We start from the raw sequence: 20,186 nt of genomic DNA, 5'->3' as shown, positions 1-20,186 counted from the left end.
GATTTTGCTTTATTTTTTGTTGTTCTTTGATTTTCTGATTTTTTTTATGATTACTATAAATAAAATATCTTAAATTTAAAAAAGTAACCATTAACTTCATCCTCATTAAATAGGTCTCTAGTGATTCTGTACATAATCAACGCTCGTAGCGCGTAACATCAAATTGCAATCAGTTCCGGATATGCGACTATTCCGGTCTATATCAAGGGATAATCACTGTATAAAATTACGACTTTTTTTTCAGCCTACTGTATTTTATGTGTGTGATTCCATTCGGTAATCAGTCGCCGTTTAACTTGCATCGGAAATTTTTGTTAAAGAATTATCGTGATAAATCTATGAATATCTATGTCCTTTTATAATGCCTCTTCAATTTCTAAGTCTTTATTTTTTGGGGGGGGGGGGGTTCATTAGCGGAATTACAGAAATATTATTATCAAGAATAACAAATATCAGTGTATCATAGTGTTAGGCTTAATTAAACTATAACTTAGAAGTAACACAACTTATCAAAGCCTTAATACGTATCATTTGGATTTTCACCATTTTTGGTCACTTTGTATATCCTACTTTGTTTTCCAATAATCTTTTAGATAACTGGAAAAAGATCTGCAGAAGAATAACTCCGCAGAATGCTGAAATGAATAGCTTTTCCCTAATATTTGTGATATTAGGGATTCACCATATTTCACCAGTCCAACTCAAAGCATTTTTGAGTTATTTTTGTCACAGTCAGATGGGAATTTTCCAAAAATGTGTGTTTTTCGATCTCGGACAGGCCCAAAACATGGAGTTTTGTCAAAATCTCGAGTACGATTTTTTTTTCTTTTTTTAACGATTATTATACTTTCTCTTTACTTTGTATAAGGGAAAGTTAAAACAGCTTAAAAAACTATCGGCAACAATATAAAGTTAAATTAATCCGAAGTTGTAGGTTAATTAAAAGTAATATAGTATTTAGACTAGAGTACGACCCCTTTTCTATCGAAAGATGTGTTGCAATGCGTCTGACTGTCCGGATGCCGCTGAGTGACCGCTAAAAACAAAGCGCTTACTGGTTGAAGATAAGTTTCGGTTCGCAATTCCGCTGATGAAAAAAAGAACATTCCCGGGCTTAATAAACAAGAACAGAGTGCCAGCGAGTTGTTCACGGGTAAGAAGCCACGATTTCCATCTTTTTTGTGTCATTTTAATTAACTGAGGGTACTTCAGAGTTCACTAACAGTAATTTTTATGTCCTTTCCGCGCCATTTCTATTTCATTATTTTGTTTCATTAATGATCAAACGACATAGATTTGTTTGACTATTTGTAAGCCAATCCCTAGCTGGAATTGTAGCCATGGAAAGCTTTTATTATTTAAACGAGAAAAAAAATTTTGTTTCTAGTTTAACCCTTCCTAGGGCCGTGGGAACTATGCTTACCACCAAATGTATCAATCTTTGTATGAAATTATATAGGTTGGCATAAGTTCTAACAAATTTTTTTATTAAGTCAGAAACTTAGATGCTTCAGTTCTTGATCTCAGACAAAATGATGTGTCTTGATTTGTTGCTTAATTATTAATTATCCAAATTAATTAATGAATCAAATTAAATTTATCTAATATGCTAAATGAATCCCTTTTCTTATTCTAATTTCAAGCCTAAAAATATTTTAACATTATATGACTAGAAAAAAATGGCCGTTTAAAGGGTTCAACGAGAAAAAAAAAATTGTTTCTAGTTTAATGAAATTGTATGAATTCGTGTTTGCTCAATTTATGATAATAATAAAATTTTGCTTTTATTTATTGAACGAAGAGCTAATAAAACCATAGATACAGATTTCTGAAATTTGAAAGTCAAATTATTACCAAATTGGAGATTTGCGATAAATTCCAGTAACATCGGGTTTTCTTTTGAACTAAAACAAATTTTCATTCGTATTTGTTGCATTAATCTTAATAGTCTGAATAAGAATTTCGAATTACTTTATAATCTAAAGTGATTATTTTATTATCTAAAAGTATTACTTTATTATTATCTAAAAGTATTACTTTATTATTATCTAAAACTGTATAGATTTATTATTATTTATTAATATATAAAAGTATTACTTTTTTACTATTAAAGCGATTATTTTTTTTCATCTAAAGTGACTTCCTGAATTAACTGAAGTAATTTAAAATTGGATATGGAATTTAAAAATATTTGAATTTTGTTTCTGATTTGTCAGTGTCTGAATTTGTTCCAGATTGTTCAATTTTACTCATAAAATTTGTTCTCATTAAAAAATTCTAAAAATTGTTTAATTATTTTGAATTATTTAAGAAAATTAACTTCCGAAGTATTCAGTTTTCCAAAATATTTTTCTAAAATAAGGAATAAAAGCTTTAAAAAAAAAAAAAAATCACTTTTTAAACACGAGGAAATAAAGCAAGTATTTCGTTGTACAAATACAAGCATTAGAAATGTTAAGTAACGGAGAAGTAATAAATCTATGAACTTTCGGATTTTGGAGTTTCGTTCGCTTTTAGGGATCTTTATTTTTCTTTGATAAATTGTCTATAAATTGATCAAATGGCTCGCATTAATTTGCGCAGTTCTAGTTATAGTAAATTAATATATTGATAATAGTTATATAAGTTCATATGGTTATATAAGTTCTAATTATATAATATTCATATTAAATTTTATTGAAATTACATTAAATGAATTTAAAAAATATTAAAAATAAAAAAATGTAAAAAAATAATATTGAAATCAATTAAAAGGCAATGTTTTGAGTTTCAAGATAATGCAAACATCATATTTGTGAAATAATAGTTTTGCAAAATATGGCCATGAATTCCATAGGTATGTCATCGGGAATCCTCATCTAACGACGGAAAGCCTATTTTTGTGATCAATTAAACTTTTTGTTTTACTCTTATTTCTTGATTTCTTTTACATCTTGTTTTCTTTGACTGAATGGAATTTCGGGGACACTACGAATCCCCTTCAGAATTTTTCTAATAATAATGTGAAACTTTTTTTGCGAAAAGTTGAATTAAATGCAGCTGCAGAAATGTTCTGTGAAATAATCTGAAACATTCCTTCAGCGAATTGTTGTATATTTGATAATTGTTATTCAGCAACAAGTAATAAAAGCAATTTCTGAGCCACGTACTTTAGTATGATGAATACTTTTTAAGGTGCGCCATTTTTTAATTTGTTTTTCTGTGATATTATTGAATTGGTAAAGGTATAGATACAAAATTAGGGAAATACGTACAATGGACAGAATGGTGTAAGGCTTTTAAAGTGAGTATGCCTTTCAAAATTTAAAAACCATTTTGCTCATGAAGCCATTAAGACAAATTTACACAAAATATTCTATCGAGAATTTTAGCAATCATTAATTCCTGTGATTAATTCCTGTCCAATCATTAATTCATTAGACCCTTAGGCTGTAAAATGCCGGTTGTATGACAGATGCGTACAACCATTTCCGTACAGCTCATAAAAAAGCCAATAAATCACACGTAGCTCTTTGAAAAAAGGGGGTAGGGAGTAATTAGTCTAGGTTTGCTAAAACATATGTTATCTGTTGGCAAGAGTATTTGGCGAGAAAATGTATTGGTATTTTAACTAAATTTTGATGCTTAAACACAGGGAAAAAACTTTTGTCTCTATGTGTATATGCTGGCTCTGTACACACCTTGGCGTCTGCCTATCAAATTTGGCAAATATATATTTTTGAGGGTAGGGAAGTGATTTTTTTGAATTTTTAATTAGAATTTTAATTTATCAAAAAATAAGAGAATTATTTGATAACTTTCTAAAAATTTACAGTAAAAAATAGTTTTTACTTCCAAATCATATAAATTCTCTGCATTATTCATTCAAAATCAAAGTATGCTAAATATAGTTCTCATGAAATGAAAATCAATAAACTTTAAAAAAATCCGAAATAGAAATTCCATTCTAAAATAAAAAAAAAAAATAAAAAAATACACCTGAACTTAACTATTACCATCACAAACGATTCCCATTGTTTTAAAATAAGTGGATCATTTAAATGTGCATTTCAGCTAATTAATAGCACATAAACAATAAGAGAATTTAACAGTGATAAATTTACTACTATTTGAAATTAAATCTGTTCAAAGCTTTTGAATTTCTGGAACTCAAATAAATAATTCAAATACACATGAAATAAATAATTTAAGAAGCCTGATATAATAAAAATACATCTTATCTTATATTTAAAAAATCTAGTATTCTCTTTTATGTGAAAACTTTATCTTTTCGTACGTAAATATAAACGGAAGATCTTGACTATAAAACATACATGCTATCTAAGATCTGTATTCTTTTTACAGAATAAAATTAAGCAAAGACTGATAAACCAATAAAATTAATGAATTTTTTTAAAATTTTAAGATAATTTACGTAAGACATAATATTTTTTGTATTAATATTTTTAAATGCACTGAATTGCATAATTTTTTCTTCCAAATATACGTGTGTTAAATTTAGTATCTCTACGTCCAATGGTCGATATTTTAAATAGAATGATAGACGCATATATATACATTCACTTTCACTCTTAGAAGAAAATCTTATTTTGTTAATTAAAACTTTTAGATTAAAGTCTGAATATTCCACACTTTAATTTTTGAATAATTTTAAGCGAAAAATTTGGAGATATCTGTGAAATTTAAAATATATGCTTCCGTGTTAAAAGCCAATTTTTTCCACCCCCCCCCCATCCTTTGTGTGTGTGTGCGTATGTTATTAGGTAATTTTTTATTTAAGTTCCTAAAACAGTCCTTATTTTATTTTATGAATTAAAAATAAAACTCAGGATATTTTAATGGAACATTACAAATGGAAATGGAATAATAATACTTAAGAAAGCATTTTTCACAATTTTTAAACTTATCCCGCATTTACTATTTATTTGATTTTTATAATATTGCAGTGTATTGAATACTATGATCTAAGAAATCATTTAAATTATTTTTTTGTACATAGTAGTATTAAAGAATTAATGCTCTGTGAAATATTCCTTCAAATCCAATACAAACTCACCAAACTTTTAGCCTATATTGAGAAAAAAAATTATAACTGTTACATAAGTATTATAATGCAGTTTTTTTTTATTTAGCAATATACTAATAGGAAATTATTCATTTTATTTTAATTACAAGATTACAAATTTCTATAATGGAAATACTATAATGGAATACTGAAGATTTAATCAAAGTTTCATGTATTATGAATGAAAGTAAATTACAGAAATAGAATTGAATGTTCACTTATATAGTTATGAAGAAATAAAACATCTCTTTAAAAACTTCTTTAATGTTACAGCAAGAGTTTCTTCTGCAATGCAGTAAAAGAAGTCTGACTTTATTTTTTTAAATAAAGAAACTAATGTTCTAAATTCATTTGCTCTTAAAATCTTATATGGATCTCGACTGGACTTCTGAAAACTATGGGCTCATTGTGAGATAACCAGACTTTTTCCATAGCAAAATATCTGCAAATTGTGCATTGTTTTCACGAAAAAAATCGCTTAAGAACGTCCGAATCAATGGTAAAATCGAAAGATGCCCTTGAAGCCATTTCTATTAAATATAATTAAATTCCCAAGAGATTTGAATCTACTATACAGGAGCTGTTATGTCAACAGTCCAAAAAAATTATTTAAATAATTCTAATCTGGGGGGGGGGGGAGGGGACAAGATTTTTAAATAGGTAAAGTTGGCAATTGTCAAGGAACCCCTCAGCTCTTGATAATTTTTAATAATTGTAGAAAGGTAAATAGTTTTATACTTTCATTTAATGACAGTGGGCCGTGCAGTCAAATTTATTCAAGTTATAATCAAAATTATAAATTAATTTTGAGACTTTACTCTAGTAATATTTCTAATTACCATTTACTCGTTATGCTATTTTATAATTCTAAAAAATTTGAAGCTTTACAGTTTAAAGAAATATATTCCCTCCTTTTACAATATTGTTTAGAGTGTTATAGAAAGTTTTCTTTTGTTTTCGATATTTTGCTTAAAATTAATTTTACGTCTTGACAGTGCACTTTTTTTATTTGTACAATATTGAAATGGACTTTTTAGAAAGGGACTTGCGACTTCAGTTTTCAAAATTTACTACTTAAAATTGGTGAATAAAAATTAAATTAAAATCAATAAAAAATTTGGAGGGAAAGGGGGGCTTTGAGATTTGCATTATCTCAAGGCCCCAGGAAGGTTTAAAACGGCCATGAATTCTTTTGAGTTTAGAAATAATTATATTGTTTAAAATATGGAAAAAAACGCATAGCTAATAAGTAAACATTTCAATAAAGGGGTAGATGTATATTGTTGAAGAGTATTTTACCAGAACTTCATTCAACACTATTTTTAATGACTTTTTGTACATATAAGAACGATCTTTAATGAAATTAAAGTTTCTGAAGAACATATACTACATATATTAATGTAAAAATCCTTTTTCTTAATTTTGTTTTATATTTAACAGTAGATTTCGATTATAGTTTAATGAATAGTGCAACTAGAAGAAAATTAAATTTGAATTCAGCTAATATTTCCTACAAATTTTCGCAGGTACAAATGATCAGTTAGCAAAATATTAATATACTTCTGATTTAGTAAGCTGCTTATTTTACGCACCTTATACTTAAAATATTTCATACATAAAGTGCAAAGTCGTATAATGAACAAATAATTTATCTTTATCAGAGTACAGATTTTTGAAAAAAATGTAACAACATTTAAATTAAATCTACGATGATAAACAGAAAAGTTTAAATTTGAATGGCGTTCTACTCTGGAAACTGATTTTTTAAAAACAAATACAAATCCCTCCTTACAAATCCTTCCAATTCCACTAACCTCATTTAATTGTACTTTAAATTTAAGAAATAATTTTTAATTGCCTATATTTAAATAACGAACTTATTGAATTAAATAAACTTATCAAGAAGAAATAAATCAAAAATTAATGAAACGCAAACTCTTTCGTTTAATGCAAAACGTTATATTTATATAAAGTAATGCATTTATATCTGAAATCTAGAAAAAATGATTATTACTTCGAAGTGGGTACACTATTTATATGAGCAGAAATATCTTTCCCCAATGTTTTTATCTTACATTTTTAAATATATACATTGAAAAGCAATCCATCTTTCATAAAAAGCAAGTAGAAATTACTCCTATAGTATTAAAACGCATGAAATTATATTAATGAACGTATCGTTAAGTATTCGAAATTGTGTCAAACATCAGGCTAACTCTCGCCAAATCTGACACTTTTAGATAACGTTTAAGATGTTGTAACCTCTTCTAGAACTGAACCTTCTCAGTAACACAACCGCATTGTAAACGAGACAACTGATTGACAGCTTTATGATTCGTACGCAAATGGTTGTACGCATCTGTCCCACTACCGTAAAATGCCAACACATATAGTGACTCAAACAATTGAGAGTATACCTTACTTTTAACTTGATAAATCCGAATTTCAATATAAATAGCACATTAATAAGAAGTGCAAACATGTGTTTTTAATTTTTCACATAGCAAATGGTTTTATTTAAAGTAAAAACAAGGAACAATCAACGAAAAATTTCTAAATAAAAAAGTTTAGAAGCATTTTAAATAAGCATATGCAGATTTTTTAGTCAATGCACCAATGAAATTTTTGTAATATCTCGCATGGAAAGAAAGTGTCAGTATTTAGTTGCATGCCTTTTGGCTTTTATAATGGCCTCTAAATCGATTCGACCAATTTTTGGTGGAATCTGAAGATATTTTACCCCATTCTTCTTGCAACAGTTGTTTTAAATGAGTTTTGTTTCTAATTTTGTGTTCTTGGACCCCTATTTCGACTGTGTCCCTCAGATATTCAGTGGCATTGATGTCGGGGTTCTGTGGTGGTGTGTGTAACCGCTGTTTTCAATGAATAAGATATCACGTTTTGACATTACGTACATTCTGTTTGGGTTCGTTGCCCTGCAGAAAAATGAAATTTCCATCTAAACCCGATTTTAAGCAGTTTCCTTTAGATTGCTGCGAAGTATATCCAAGTAAACCATATGGTTCATAATGCTATCTATAAAAACAAATTCCATTATCCCGGATGAAGCCATACAAACCCCAAATCATAATGGAATCACCACGATGTTTAACTGTAGGGACGTAAATTTTTTGGATCCAAAGCAGTATTAGGCTTTCTCCATACGATGCGACGGTTGTCACTGCCAAAAATGTTGGAATTTTCTTTCAAAACTAAATATGACTTTCTTCAAAAGTTATTGATGTTCAATTGATGAGTTTTTGCAAACTTCAAATGCGTTTTCTGAATTTGCAAAGTGATGAACGGTTTCTCTCTAACAATTCCACTTTTATACCCAGCTTGTCTAATTACATTTCGCACAGTTTCGGCACTTACACTTCTGCGTATGACTTGAGAAATTTCTGCAGCAAATTGGATGAAATATTTAGTCGCAATAATCTAAAAGAAAGTGCTAAAAATTGGATTTAAATGGAAATTTCATTTTCCTGCAGCACAACGGCCCCAAACAGAATGCACCTAATGTCAAAATGTAATATCTTAGTCATTGAAAACAATAGTTACACACACCACCACAATACCCCAACATCAATGCCATTGAATATCTGTGGGTCTCACTCGAAATAGTGGTTCAAAAAAATAAAATTAGAAACAAATTCCTTTTCAAACAAGTGTTGCAAGAAAATTCGGATAAAATGTATTTAGATACCACCAAAAATTGTTCCAATCAATACCACGACGTTTAAAGGCCATAATAAAAGCCAAAAGACATGTAACGAATTATTCACACTTTCTTTCTATGACAGATGTTGCAAAAGATTCATTGGTGTATTCTCAATTTTTGGAGGCAAAAATCCGCGCATGCTCATTTAAAATGCTTCTGAAACTTTTCAATTTAGAAGTTTTTCGTTGATTGTTCTTCATTTTTACTTTAAATTAAAACATTTGTTTTGTGTAAAAATAAAAACATGTTTATACTTCCCAGTAATGTGTTATTTATGTTAAAAATCGGATTTATCAAGTAAAAGTAAGGTGTACTATCAATTGTTTGAGGCACTGTACATTCATCTTTATTATTAAATAGAAATTTTTAAAAAAAATTGTAAAAAATATTTGATATTTAATTTTACTGCAAAGATATGAATAATATGTTTAATTTTTGTCAGTCGTATATAAATTAATAGTTGTTTCTATTACCACATTGATATTAGCAAATGTTTCATTCTTCTTTCAAATAAATTATGTTTTAAATTCACTCTGTGGACTTTTTCAGTAAACATTTGTAACTGTCTTCATTAGATGACAAAATTCCACAGATTATAAAACAACCTTTTTTTTTACTTTTATATATTTGAAATAAAGAAGTGTTAAAATTCTATACTTATTACTAGCTGATATACACGCGCATTACACACATTTAAAATACTGTCATGTCTAACATTTGTAATATAAAAACTGCTTTTATATAAAATATTAAAATACACATAATCCGTTTGTCGTTGGAAGCATTTTTTTATATTAAAAGGAGAATATCAATTGAATTCCTGATTTAAATTTTTAATCGTCTGCTTTTATATTTTTCTTTTGGTATTCTTCCAAAATTCTGCTAATGTGTTCTTGTAATTGTTCTTTGTTTGCACTTTTGTTCATCAAAACAGAAAATATTGTTACAAATGTTGTACAAATTGTTGTTTCAAAACTAATAAAAACGTTGCCAAAATATATACATATACTCAATTATTTATTCAAGTTTGGAAAATTAATATAAATTGAAGAAAAATTGCACGGATATGACATTGATATTATTGAAAAAGTGAAATTTTAAGATGATATAAAAATAATTTTTGTAGAATTCTATAGGGGAAAAAAAAAGGTAAAATTTTTTTTTTTTTTTTTTTTTTTTGCAAAATAGAGCAAAATTTACAAAAAAATAAACAAAAAGTATTTTGAAGTACATCTATTCAATTATTTATTCGGTTTTGGATAATTAATATAAATTGAAGAAAAATTGCACGGATATGACATTGGTATCATTGAAAAGGTAAAATTTTAAAATGATATAAAAATATTTTTTGTGGAATTCATTAAAAAAAAGATAAAAATTCGGTTAATTTTTAGTTATTAAATATCTAATGAACTTTAGTACTTTGAAAAATGGTCAGTATTCTTTATTTTGTTCTATTTAATAAGCACGCAAGATTTGCTAAAGAAGATGTGGAACATACATAGACGTAATGATTTTTATTTCTATTAAGACTGATAGCTAGTTCACAAAGCATAGCATTCATTTCCACTGAGATGTTATTAAACTTTATATAGTTATATTTTGTAAATTATTATACGCTTTAAAGTTACAGCTAATTAAATGAACATCATTCATAGAATTTTCATTTCCTTTCTTTCTTTACTTTATGTTAATGTATTAATAATAATTTTTTATTACATAAATTCACAAAAATATTGTTGATGAAGAAGGAACGTTTCGCCACTCCCTTTCTTCTCTTTTTTACTGAAAAACGGTTATTTCTGGCAGGTAAAAGGAAATGGACAATTTTAAAAAACTTACGAGTACTAACTAATTATTATTTTTCTCACTGATGGTGACATAATTAATGTTTATAGAACGAATTTTTGAAGAAACCTGAATTAAAATGGTAAACATTCTTCTTTAATTTGCAATTTCAGAAAACTTAAACTTTACATAACGACTACCGTGTATTGTATAGCTCAGCAAGCCATCATCTAATGAACATCCTAGAGCTGCCATTCAGGCTGTGGATTAAGAGTATCAGTAATCCAAAAATGTCTCACTATACTGATTTTATTTTAATTTTGAATCAAAAAATATTTCTGTCATAAGACTAGGCACTGAAATTTTTGTTATGGTTCTAACGGAGCACCGAATTACTCTATCTCAGGCCGTTCAGGTTTATTAAATATGGGCCTATGGCTCAATCAGTCTGCAATAAGCCAGATTTATCACTTGGCAAAGTTAATCAAAGCATACAATTGTTTTTTTTAATTAGATTTGATGGTACTTAAAGTAATAATTTCATTTCTTCTTTTATAGATATTAAAAGCATCTATTCAAGTCTTCTCTTTTCTTTTAATCAAGTTTTCTGTGGCAAAGCATTTGTTTTGGAGCATGGGTGCTTTAGGTGTGCATACATTCGTTTCATGGGCAATACTCATGATCTTTTCAGTCGTAATGAATCCAGCTAGTTACAGCAGATTAAGGTTACCTGTTGCAGCGTATCAGGATTGTGGTCTTATCTTATTGCTTTGTAGCATTGTGTCATCTTTTGCTGAGTGTACTGGCTTGTATTTTCTGAGTATGTCGATGATTGGAATACAAATATATAAAGTCTTGCAAAATGTGAGAACATGAAACTTGTTATATGTTCTCATTTTATAATAATTAATGCAATGCTTCTGATTTACTTAGTTTATTTTCTGTATTCTTTTTTTTCTTTTTCTCTATGTCGATATCAGATGAAAAAAACAATTGAATACATCGAATTTACAATCTGATTTTGCTCACATACCATATTTATTGAAATTTTTTTTTTAACTTTTGTATAAATTTTGTAAGTAATTGAAGTAATAAAAATTCATTGAATGAATTCTATTCTGTATTGTTTGTTTTAAAGAATAGATAGTAAATATAATAAATTAAAAAAAAACCTTTAAAAAAGAAGTTCAAAACTTGAAGATTGAAACTAAAATTATAAAAGCGTGATTCACGAATAGAAATGCTTTAAACGAATTGGAATTTAATTATTTATAATGCACTTTAATTTTGAATTTAAAGTGCTTTTAATTAATATTTTTATGCTATGTATACTGTGGCTTTATATTCGTCTATCCTTCAAGTTTTTACGATTTTTGTTTTAACCTCCAGAATGTTGATAAAAAATATTTATTTTTTCATTTCATTGCATCTGTAAAAACTTTTTTATTTTTTTGCTTAAAATTATTATATCCTAGATTTAATTGTAACATGTTCATCAAAAGTGTTGCCACTTTCCTTTTTCGGTTATCTGACTGTAGTAGTCAAACTTACATTCTTCCAAAATAATTAAGTCTTATCCAGGAATCAAACCAAGCCACTCTGATGTTGCAAAGTTATACGCAAACATATTAAAAAATTAGGTGAATTTCTTGACATTTACAACCATGTTCTGCACAATTCTATAAAATTTCATTTTTCACCTTCTATTAATATTCTTGATTTATAAGAATAAATAAACTATTTTTACACTGTCTTAAATTTAATGTTCTGGAATATTAAATATTCTATTTCACACAAGTAATATTTTTAATCTAAGAATAAATATTCTAATTTTTATATTTTAATATTCTTAATTTCTCGCCTTAATTAATCTTTTTATCAAAAATATAGTTGTCAAACTAAACTGCAAAATCATTAAATTCTTATAGAAATGAAGCAAACTGAATTTATAACCAGTTTAAAAATAAATTTTAACTTTTTAACGAATATCTAGGAATTTCTTTCTTAAGGTATTTATTGGTCCTAATTTCTTTATAATATTACTTAACTTCTGAAACAAATATCATTTCTTACTTTTTTGTGACACTTTAATAAAAATAGATTTAAAACTTTTTATTTTTACTATTTTCTACTTTTTAGTCTTTAATGTGCTTTAAAATTCGTAATTAAAAGGATAAAGGAATCTACTTTCAGTTAATATTTCTCAGAATGATACTAGATTTTGCTACTTATATGAAATGAAACTTTTGTTAAATTAATGCCTTATTTGATAACAATGAATTTAAAAATTATTAGCTATTATGCTGTCATTAACAATAAATAACTGTAATGATACTCGGAACTTCAATACTTTAGGATGTACAATGGCTCATACAATTGAGAGTACACATTACTTTTACTTCATAAGTCCGACTTTCAATATAAATAACACATTACTGAGAAGTGCAAACATGTTTATATTTTTACACATACTAAATGGTTTAATTTTAAGTAAAAACAAAGAACAAGCAAGGAAAAATTTTCTAAATTGAAAAGTTTCAGAAGCATTTTAAATAAACATGGTAGATTTTTGTCTAAAAAAACTGAGAATGCACCAATGAAATTTTGTAATATCCCACATGGAAAGAAAATGCCAATATTAAATTGCACGTCTTTTGTCTTTTATAACGGCCTTTAATCGTGGTATCGATTCGACCAATTTGTGGTGGTATCTGAAGATATTTTATCTCTTTTTTTTTTTTTTTTTGCACCACTTGCTTTAAATGGGTTTTGTTTCTAATTTTATGTTTTTGGACCATTGTTTCGAGTGTGACCTACAAATATTCAATGATATTGATGTCGGCGGACTGTGGCAGCGTGTGTGACTGCTGTTTACAATGAAAAAGATACCGCATTTTGATGTTGTGTCTAGTGTGTTTGGGGTCTTGCTTAATTTAAAATCAAATTGATATCTAAACCCCAATTTTTAGCACTTTTCTTTAGATTGCTGCGAAGTATATCCAGGTAAACCATATGGTTTATAATGATATCTATAAGAACTAAATTTCCTACACCGGAAGAAGCCATACAACCCCAAATCATGATGGAGTCGCCACAATATTTAACTGTAGGACGTAAACTTTTTGGATCCAAAACAGTATTAGGCTTTCTCCATACGATGCGACGGTTGTCACTGCCAAAAACGTTGAGTTTTCTTTCATCTCTAAATATAACTTTTCCCCAAAAAAGTTATTGATCTTCAATTGATGAGTTTTTGCAAACATCAAACGCCTTTTCTGAATTTGCAAGCTGACGAACTGTTTCTCTCTAACAATTCGACTTTTATATCCAGCTTGTCTGATTACATTTCGCACGTTTCAGCACTTACACTTCTGCCTCTGATTTGAGTAATTTCTGCAGGAAGTTGGATGAACCATATAATTGTAGCATTCTAAAGGAAAGTGCTAAAAATTTGGGTTTAGATAGAAATTTCATTTTCCTGCAGGATAAAGACTTAAACACACTGCATAAAACATCAAAATGTGGTGTCTTTTTCATTGTAAACAGCAATTACACACACCACCACAGTACTCTGACATCAATGCCATTGAATATTCGTGGACCACACTCGAAACACAAAATTAGAAACAATACCCATTTAAATTAAGTGTTGCAAGAAAAATGGGGTAAAATATCTTCAGATACCACTAAAAATTGGTCGAATCGGTACCACAATGTTTAAAGGCCGTTATAAAAGCCAAAAGACAAGCAAATTAATATTGACACTTTCTATGCGAGATATTACAAAATTTCATTGATATAATCTGAATTTTTTTGAGGCAAAAATTTGTGTATGTTTATTTAAAATGCTTCTGAAACATTTAAGTTTAGAAGTTTTTCCTTGCTTGTTCTTTATTTTTACTTTAAATTAAACCATTTGTTATGTGCAAAAATTAAAACATGTTTACATTTCAATGTCATGTGTTATCTATATTGAAAGTCGGATTTATGAAGTAAAAGTAATGTGTACTCTCAATTGTTTGAGCCACTGTAAATGAAAGAACGATTACTAAATTCCAGTTGTATAAAAAGTAAATATTTTATGTTAAGCAAAAATATTTAAATGCGAATTAATAATAGTGATTTTAATAATATTTTGCAATATAATCTGGAATGAAAAAATGATCGACGAATAATATGGAAGCATTTAAAACATTTGGGTCAGTTATTTATACTATTTCCAAAACAAACTGAAATAGCACATTTTTTTATCTCTCATTTCCGATTCTGCAAACGTCACTATTTATCACTTCCTGCGTTTGTTTCTATTTTTTTTTTTTTTTTTATCATCTCGGACAAAATTGTAGAATGAATATGATAAACTAGTATATTTTTTAAGCTTTTAATTTTTGCTAAAATTAGAATAGGGTATTATTTATTATATTCTGTATAATTAATTCGTATTTGTTAGTTATATAGTTTTTAAAAAAAATCATTTTATTGTTCGCAAGGCATTATTTTCAAATACATGAACTAGGAAACTGCCCAATAGTCCTATAATATATTTCAATAAAAACTTCTAGAATCTTTTTTTTTTTTTTTCTTATTAGGATTTTTTTTTATCAGGATAATATAATTTTGTGTTTTCATTTGATTTACACGGGCTTGGATTCGAACTTATTCAAATTGAAAACCAAGCATGATTTAAATTTTTTTCATATTTTTCTTAGTTAAATTGGAGCATTATTCAATTGGAGCATTGGAGTTAAATTGGAGCATTATTCAATTGTCAGCATTATTCAATATGCTGGCAAGAAAAAACACATATGCTTCAATTTATTTCCAATAGTATTGTACAATTTTTATATCCAACTCTTACGAAGTTTTAAGACCGTCAATCATGAATATTTACTAATTAAAAATTTAAATATTCATGATTCATTAATAATTAAAAGATTAAATACGATTCATTACTAATTAAAAGAATAATTAATCATTGCTAATTAAAAGTGCCATTAATCATTACTAATTAAAAGAATTATGTAAAGATTACTTGGAGATTCCACTCTAGAATTAAATAACGTATAATTAGCAGTTGGCGAAATATTAAGTTTTTAGGTTCATTTGGTCCCTCTTAAGAGATTAACAATATTCAGAAATTGTGAACTAAAAGTCTTTTGGTTTCGGATAATAGTCCTTTCTATTGATACTTAATGCAATAATGCACGTAGATGTCATATTAGCTACTATTAAAACAGAATTCCAACAATTACAAATTCAGATAATTCGTAAATAATTTTTATTGAATGAAATGCCATATGCACGTTGAAAAAAAATGTCAACGCGTACACAAATGGACATATATTTGAAAATAGTTTTGACTTGATGCAAATTCCGAATTCTAGATATTAAGTTAAAAAGAGATTTTTAAAAAAAATGTAGTTGCAAAATGCAAAGCTGAAAGAAAATGTCCGGGAATGCATTTTGAAAAGTACGATATTGAACCAATATGATCAAAATGAACAAAGTTATCAAGTCATATAAAATCTAAGTCAATGAATTCAAAAAAAAAAAAAAAAAAAAAAAAAAAATAATGTGTCAACTGGGTATCCCACTGGGAGGGGGACATGTCTCAGACATGGTGATGAGAAGCTACCGGTATGATGGTTAATTCTCGCCATCCTGATAAATACACAGATTGTTTGGGGTCGGTTATCCCGAACCGATGACGGGACGCGCCACCTGCGGGAGGAGTTATACCGTGGCCGGTGATGGCCTTTAAGACTCAACCTTAATTCCCGCTAATGCTCTTACGGCAATCCAGTCTTTCAGTTTCTTTCTATGTACCTTCAAAGGCGGATCGGAAAAGTCGTTTGTATTTGAGAACTGGGTGCATTAAAATTTTAAGAGCGTAAAAATATAAGTTTAAAAAATCTATGTATATATATATAAATTACAAGCTTAAAAAGTGAACTAAATGGTGAATTACTGCACTCTTATATTACAATTTTACTTTTATTACGTAGAATCTAAAGCAAAAATGAAAATGCCAGCTTTACTAAAACAAAATACTCGCAAATGTACACGAAAGATATATAGGATTATACGATAAAGTATTTCAGCAACAAAAATTACATAATATTTCTATAAAAGGAAATGGAAGTGATATAAATTTTGCTCAAATTACATTTTAAAAATTGATAAAGATCTTCTTCTGTGAAAATGTGAAAAAATATATCTTCATTCCTTAGTATTTATTGACGAAGGAAAAACACTCAATTAAATAACTGCAAAAACAATAAAGTTTGAATTTTGTAACAACAATGAAAAGTATTATTGCAAATTATAAATAAAAATATTTTTTAAATTATAAAAATTAAGAAAATGTACGACAGTAAATTAATATCACAGAAATGACAATTTTTAAAACTTCGAAATAATGTTAAAATTATTTTCATGAGATAACTTTGTGGTAATTGCAAGAAAATTAAATTAATATGACGTTTTTTTTTTTTTTTTTTTTTTTTTTTTTTTTTTGGATTTTGAAAAAAAAAATTGTTTGATATTTTCCAAAGTTATTACCGGAAAATGTCACCATTTTCCATAATTTTCATTTAGTTAAAATTCGAATTAAAATTTTTTAAATATCTTTCCGAAATGTATGAATGCCTACCTTTTAAAGAAGCTTATATCTAATTTGATAGATCTGCCCTGCAGGATGCCAACACATACACACACACACACACACAAAAAAAAAAAAAATTCGATGCTATTATTATTAGATATTTATCTTTAATTTTTTTGCAAGAAATGCAAAAATTCAAAATAATATCACTAAAATTCTAGAATAATAAGAATAGATAAATGCATTTAAATAAGTAAAAACTGCAATTTTTCTTTATAGTTTTTTACAGTATATTGGTATTATATAGGCATTGAATATAAATTGTCAGTGAATATAAAGTTCTATTATTGGTAGTGAATATAAAGTAAATGGAATACCACTTAAATACAAAAATCAGATACAATCTCCTAAGCATTAAATTTACCAAATGCCGAGTACGCGATTTGATTTAAATAACTCAATTTAATGATTTCTGGGGGAGAAAACGCAAACAATAATTTAACAAAAAAAAAATTTTCCCGAATTTTTTTTTTTTTTTTTTTTTTGTTTTAATAAAAAAAAATTTCTGACAAATGGGATCCTTATTTTGCCACACAAGCAAATTTACCTAGTTCCATATCAATTTAAAAGAATCTGCTATTCCCGCATTTTGGCAATTAGAGAAGTTACATTTGTAATATTTTGTCGATACTAAATTCTGATGCAACATCAAACATAAAATTTTTATATAATTAGAATGGATGTAATATTAGAATGACTGTGAATACTGTGTGTGTGAATTAGAATTGCTGTGAATTCTTTCTTATACCTTACATAATAATTAAGAAAATAATTTCTTGAAAAGTCGTCGTTAGAAGAGATTTTGGAAGAGATTCGAAACAATAATTGTAATTGAATTGAGTCATAAATGGATTATGCAAAATTCCACTATTTTCTGAGTGATAAAAATGCATGTAGAGAATTAAATAACCTAACAGTATAAAATTCAAGAAAAGACACCTTTATTAATCAATTAGGTCCCCTGGTCCAGTCGCAGCAATCTTAAAAACCTTCGATCTTCCTTTGTTCAAGGTATTACATCACTGAATTTTAATATATTTATTATTATTATTATTTTAAGTTTATCTCCACATGTCTTTCTTAGTCTGGGCATGAATTTTTTCCATTCTAATGTCGGTTTACATTCGGCCAGTTATAAGACGGCCAGCAGACAGCTCATGCGTAGAAAGACTGAAAAATGTTATTCAGCCGATAGCAAATAATTGCCCCTACGGCACAACCACATGCCGCTGTATTGTATTGTATTATTATTATTATTTTCTTACTGCACGTGCATTTGTAGAATTTGGCGGGTTTTTTGGCATGAAAGAATTGATCACTTATCATAAATTAATTCCGACATTTTTTCGGTCTTTGTTCTTTCTGATGCGAGGTTGTCCTTTTTTTAAAAGATTTTTATGCCATTTTTCTATAGTTTTGCAAATTTAGGTATGCTGAACCTTTTTATTTTATTTTACCGTGTTTCTTTGTGTAAAACTTAGTGATGTCAAAACGGCAATTTATAGTCAAGCATGTAATGCCTGAACTATCTTATGAAATTGTGGCAAACATAAATCAGTCCCTTTCTACCCATGCCCTGCCCATTGGCCGAGTGTAAACCTGGCATTGCAGATGCTTCCAAACAAGAAAGGTTATTGGTTCATAATAAAAGTCCCAGATTTACGTTCTTATAACAAACATTGCTGAGACGAAATATTACTTCATTTCCTAAGTGCAAATTTGTTTCTAAACTATTCTTTTTTTTTTTTTTTTCCAGAATATCGAATCTTTTCGCCCCCACCAATTTCTTCCAGCTGTGCATCAGGCATTTCTTACCAATTGAAATGAGTCAAGGTCCAACATTGTTGAAGGATTTCCTTTTGTTTCTGTTCGCAATAGCTGCAGTTGCAAATGGCATGAAGAGAAACAGCTGGATGATGGAAGAATCGTATTATTCGTGCATGTTACTCTGTTGGATCGCGTCTTCGGTTTTGGATTTTTTGGGATTTCACGTATTGAGTGTACTGGTCAATGGATTTCAAGGACTCTGTGTCATGAAATGTTGCTTTTAATTTTCAACCTTTGTTTTATTTTATATTATGGATCTGGTGAAAAATTTTGAAATTTTTTTTTCTGCAGCTTTGTTAATCTGTAATATTATTAGACCTTTGCATTATATACCAAAAAAATGAAGATAATAAAATTGAATTTGTATTTTTGTTTGCATTATTTATTTGAATTAAAATCCAATAATTTTGACACCAAAATTGAAGATCGATATTAAATTTTAGATTCAATTGGCTAAACAGAAGAGATCTGAAATGTGCATTTGATCTGCTACAAAGCTGAACACAAACCGGACTATTCCACTATTATTATTGTGTATTAGCTGTCTTTGGTGATCAGATAGTTAATCGAAAATATTGTTTATGTTTAATTTTCATTAAACTACTAATTTATAACTTTGATGTTCATAATTCCCTCAAAAAAGTTGAAGATTTAATGACTCATAACAACAATGGTAATTGTAGAAATACCATAAAGCTGAAGAGGATTGGTTAATCCATAATATTATTTGTCATGATCTAATTATTCAATGATTGTCATTGCTAAATTTGTCATGATCTAATTAATCAATGATTGTCATTGATTAATTTGTCATGATCTAATTAATTAATCAAATTATATTCCCTTTCTTTATCCATATAAGGGTTTAGAGGCAATAACTCTCCATTTTATATAAAAAAATACCTTTATTCCACACACTACAACATCGCGCACTTTCGTCGTTGGGAGTTACTCTGAATGTATTCCTCCGCGCTCCCTGAGAGGCGGGAATACTGAGTCAAGCTGCGGCCTCGAGGACCATTTTATTATTAACGGATATGAAACGCGTGCCACACTTTGGCGCGCTTTCTCCGAGAGATTTAGAACGATCGCTACAAAGCTATAACATCATATTGAAGATA

The 20,186-nt window shown here is 28.0% G+C and overlaps 1 protein-coding gene across 2 annotated transcripts; it reads left to right on the top strand.

The window, feature by feature from the left end:
* The first annotated feature begins 961 nt into the window (after positions 1 to 961).
* Positions 962 to 19,431, top strand: LOC129985123 (uncharacterized). 2 transcript variants are annotated; one of them, XM_056095041.1, is made up of 3 exons: positions 1,024 to 1,153; positions 11,133 to 11,438; positions 18,995 to 19,431. In XM_056095041.1, exons 1-3 carry the CDS (start codon positions 1,091 to 1,093, stop codon positions 19,058 to 19,060), a joined length of 435 nt encoding a protein of 144 aa, XP_055951016.1. In that variant the 5' UTR covers positions 1,024 to 1,090; the 3' UTR covers positions 19,061 to 19,431. The 2 variants fall into 2 exon arrangements, 1 of the variants encoding a protein (XP_055951016.1); XR_008785536.1 differs by lacking the exon at positions 11,133 to 11,438 and having other exon boundaries at positions 962 to 1,153.
* The last annotated feature ends 755 nt before the right edge of the window (positions 19,432 to 20,186 follow it).

This window comes from Argiope bruennichi, chromosome 9, assembly GCF_947563725.1.
Source record: "Argiope bruennichi chromosome 9, qqArgBrue1.1, whole genome shotgun sequence".
Lineage (NCBI taxonomy): Eukaryota > Metazoa > Arthropoda > Arachnida > Araneae > Araneidae > Argiope > Argiope bruennichi.
This window is presented reverse-complemented; position numbering and strand designations above follow the sequence as displayed.

Bases quoted from the DNA above. Each gene is read 5' to 3' on its own strand.
- LOC129985123 (XM_056095041.1), top strand. From the start codon at position 1,091: ATGAAAAAAAGAACATTCCCGGGCTTAATAAACAAGAACAGAGTGCCA. The intron at 1,154-11,132 runs GTAAGAAGCCAC...CTTCTTTTATAG, and splicing joins TGCCAGCGAGTTGTTCACGG to ATATTAAAAGCATCTATTCA. The intron at 11,439-18,994 runs GTGAGAACATGA...TTTTTTTTCCAG, and splicing joins TATATAAAGTCTTGCAAAAT to AATATCGAATCTTTTCGCCC.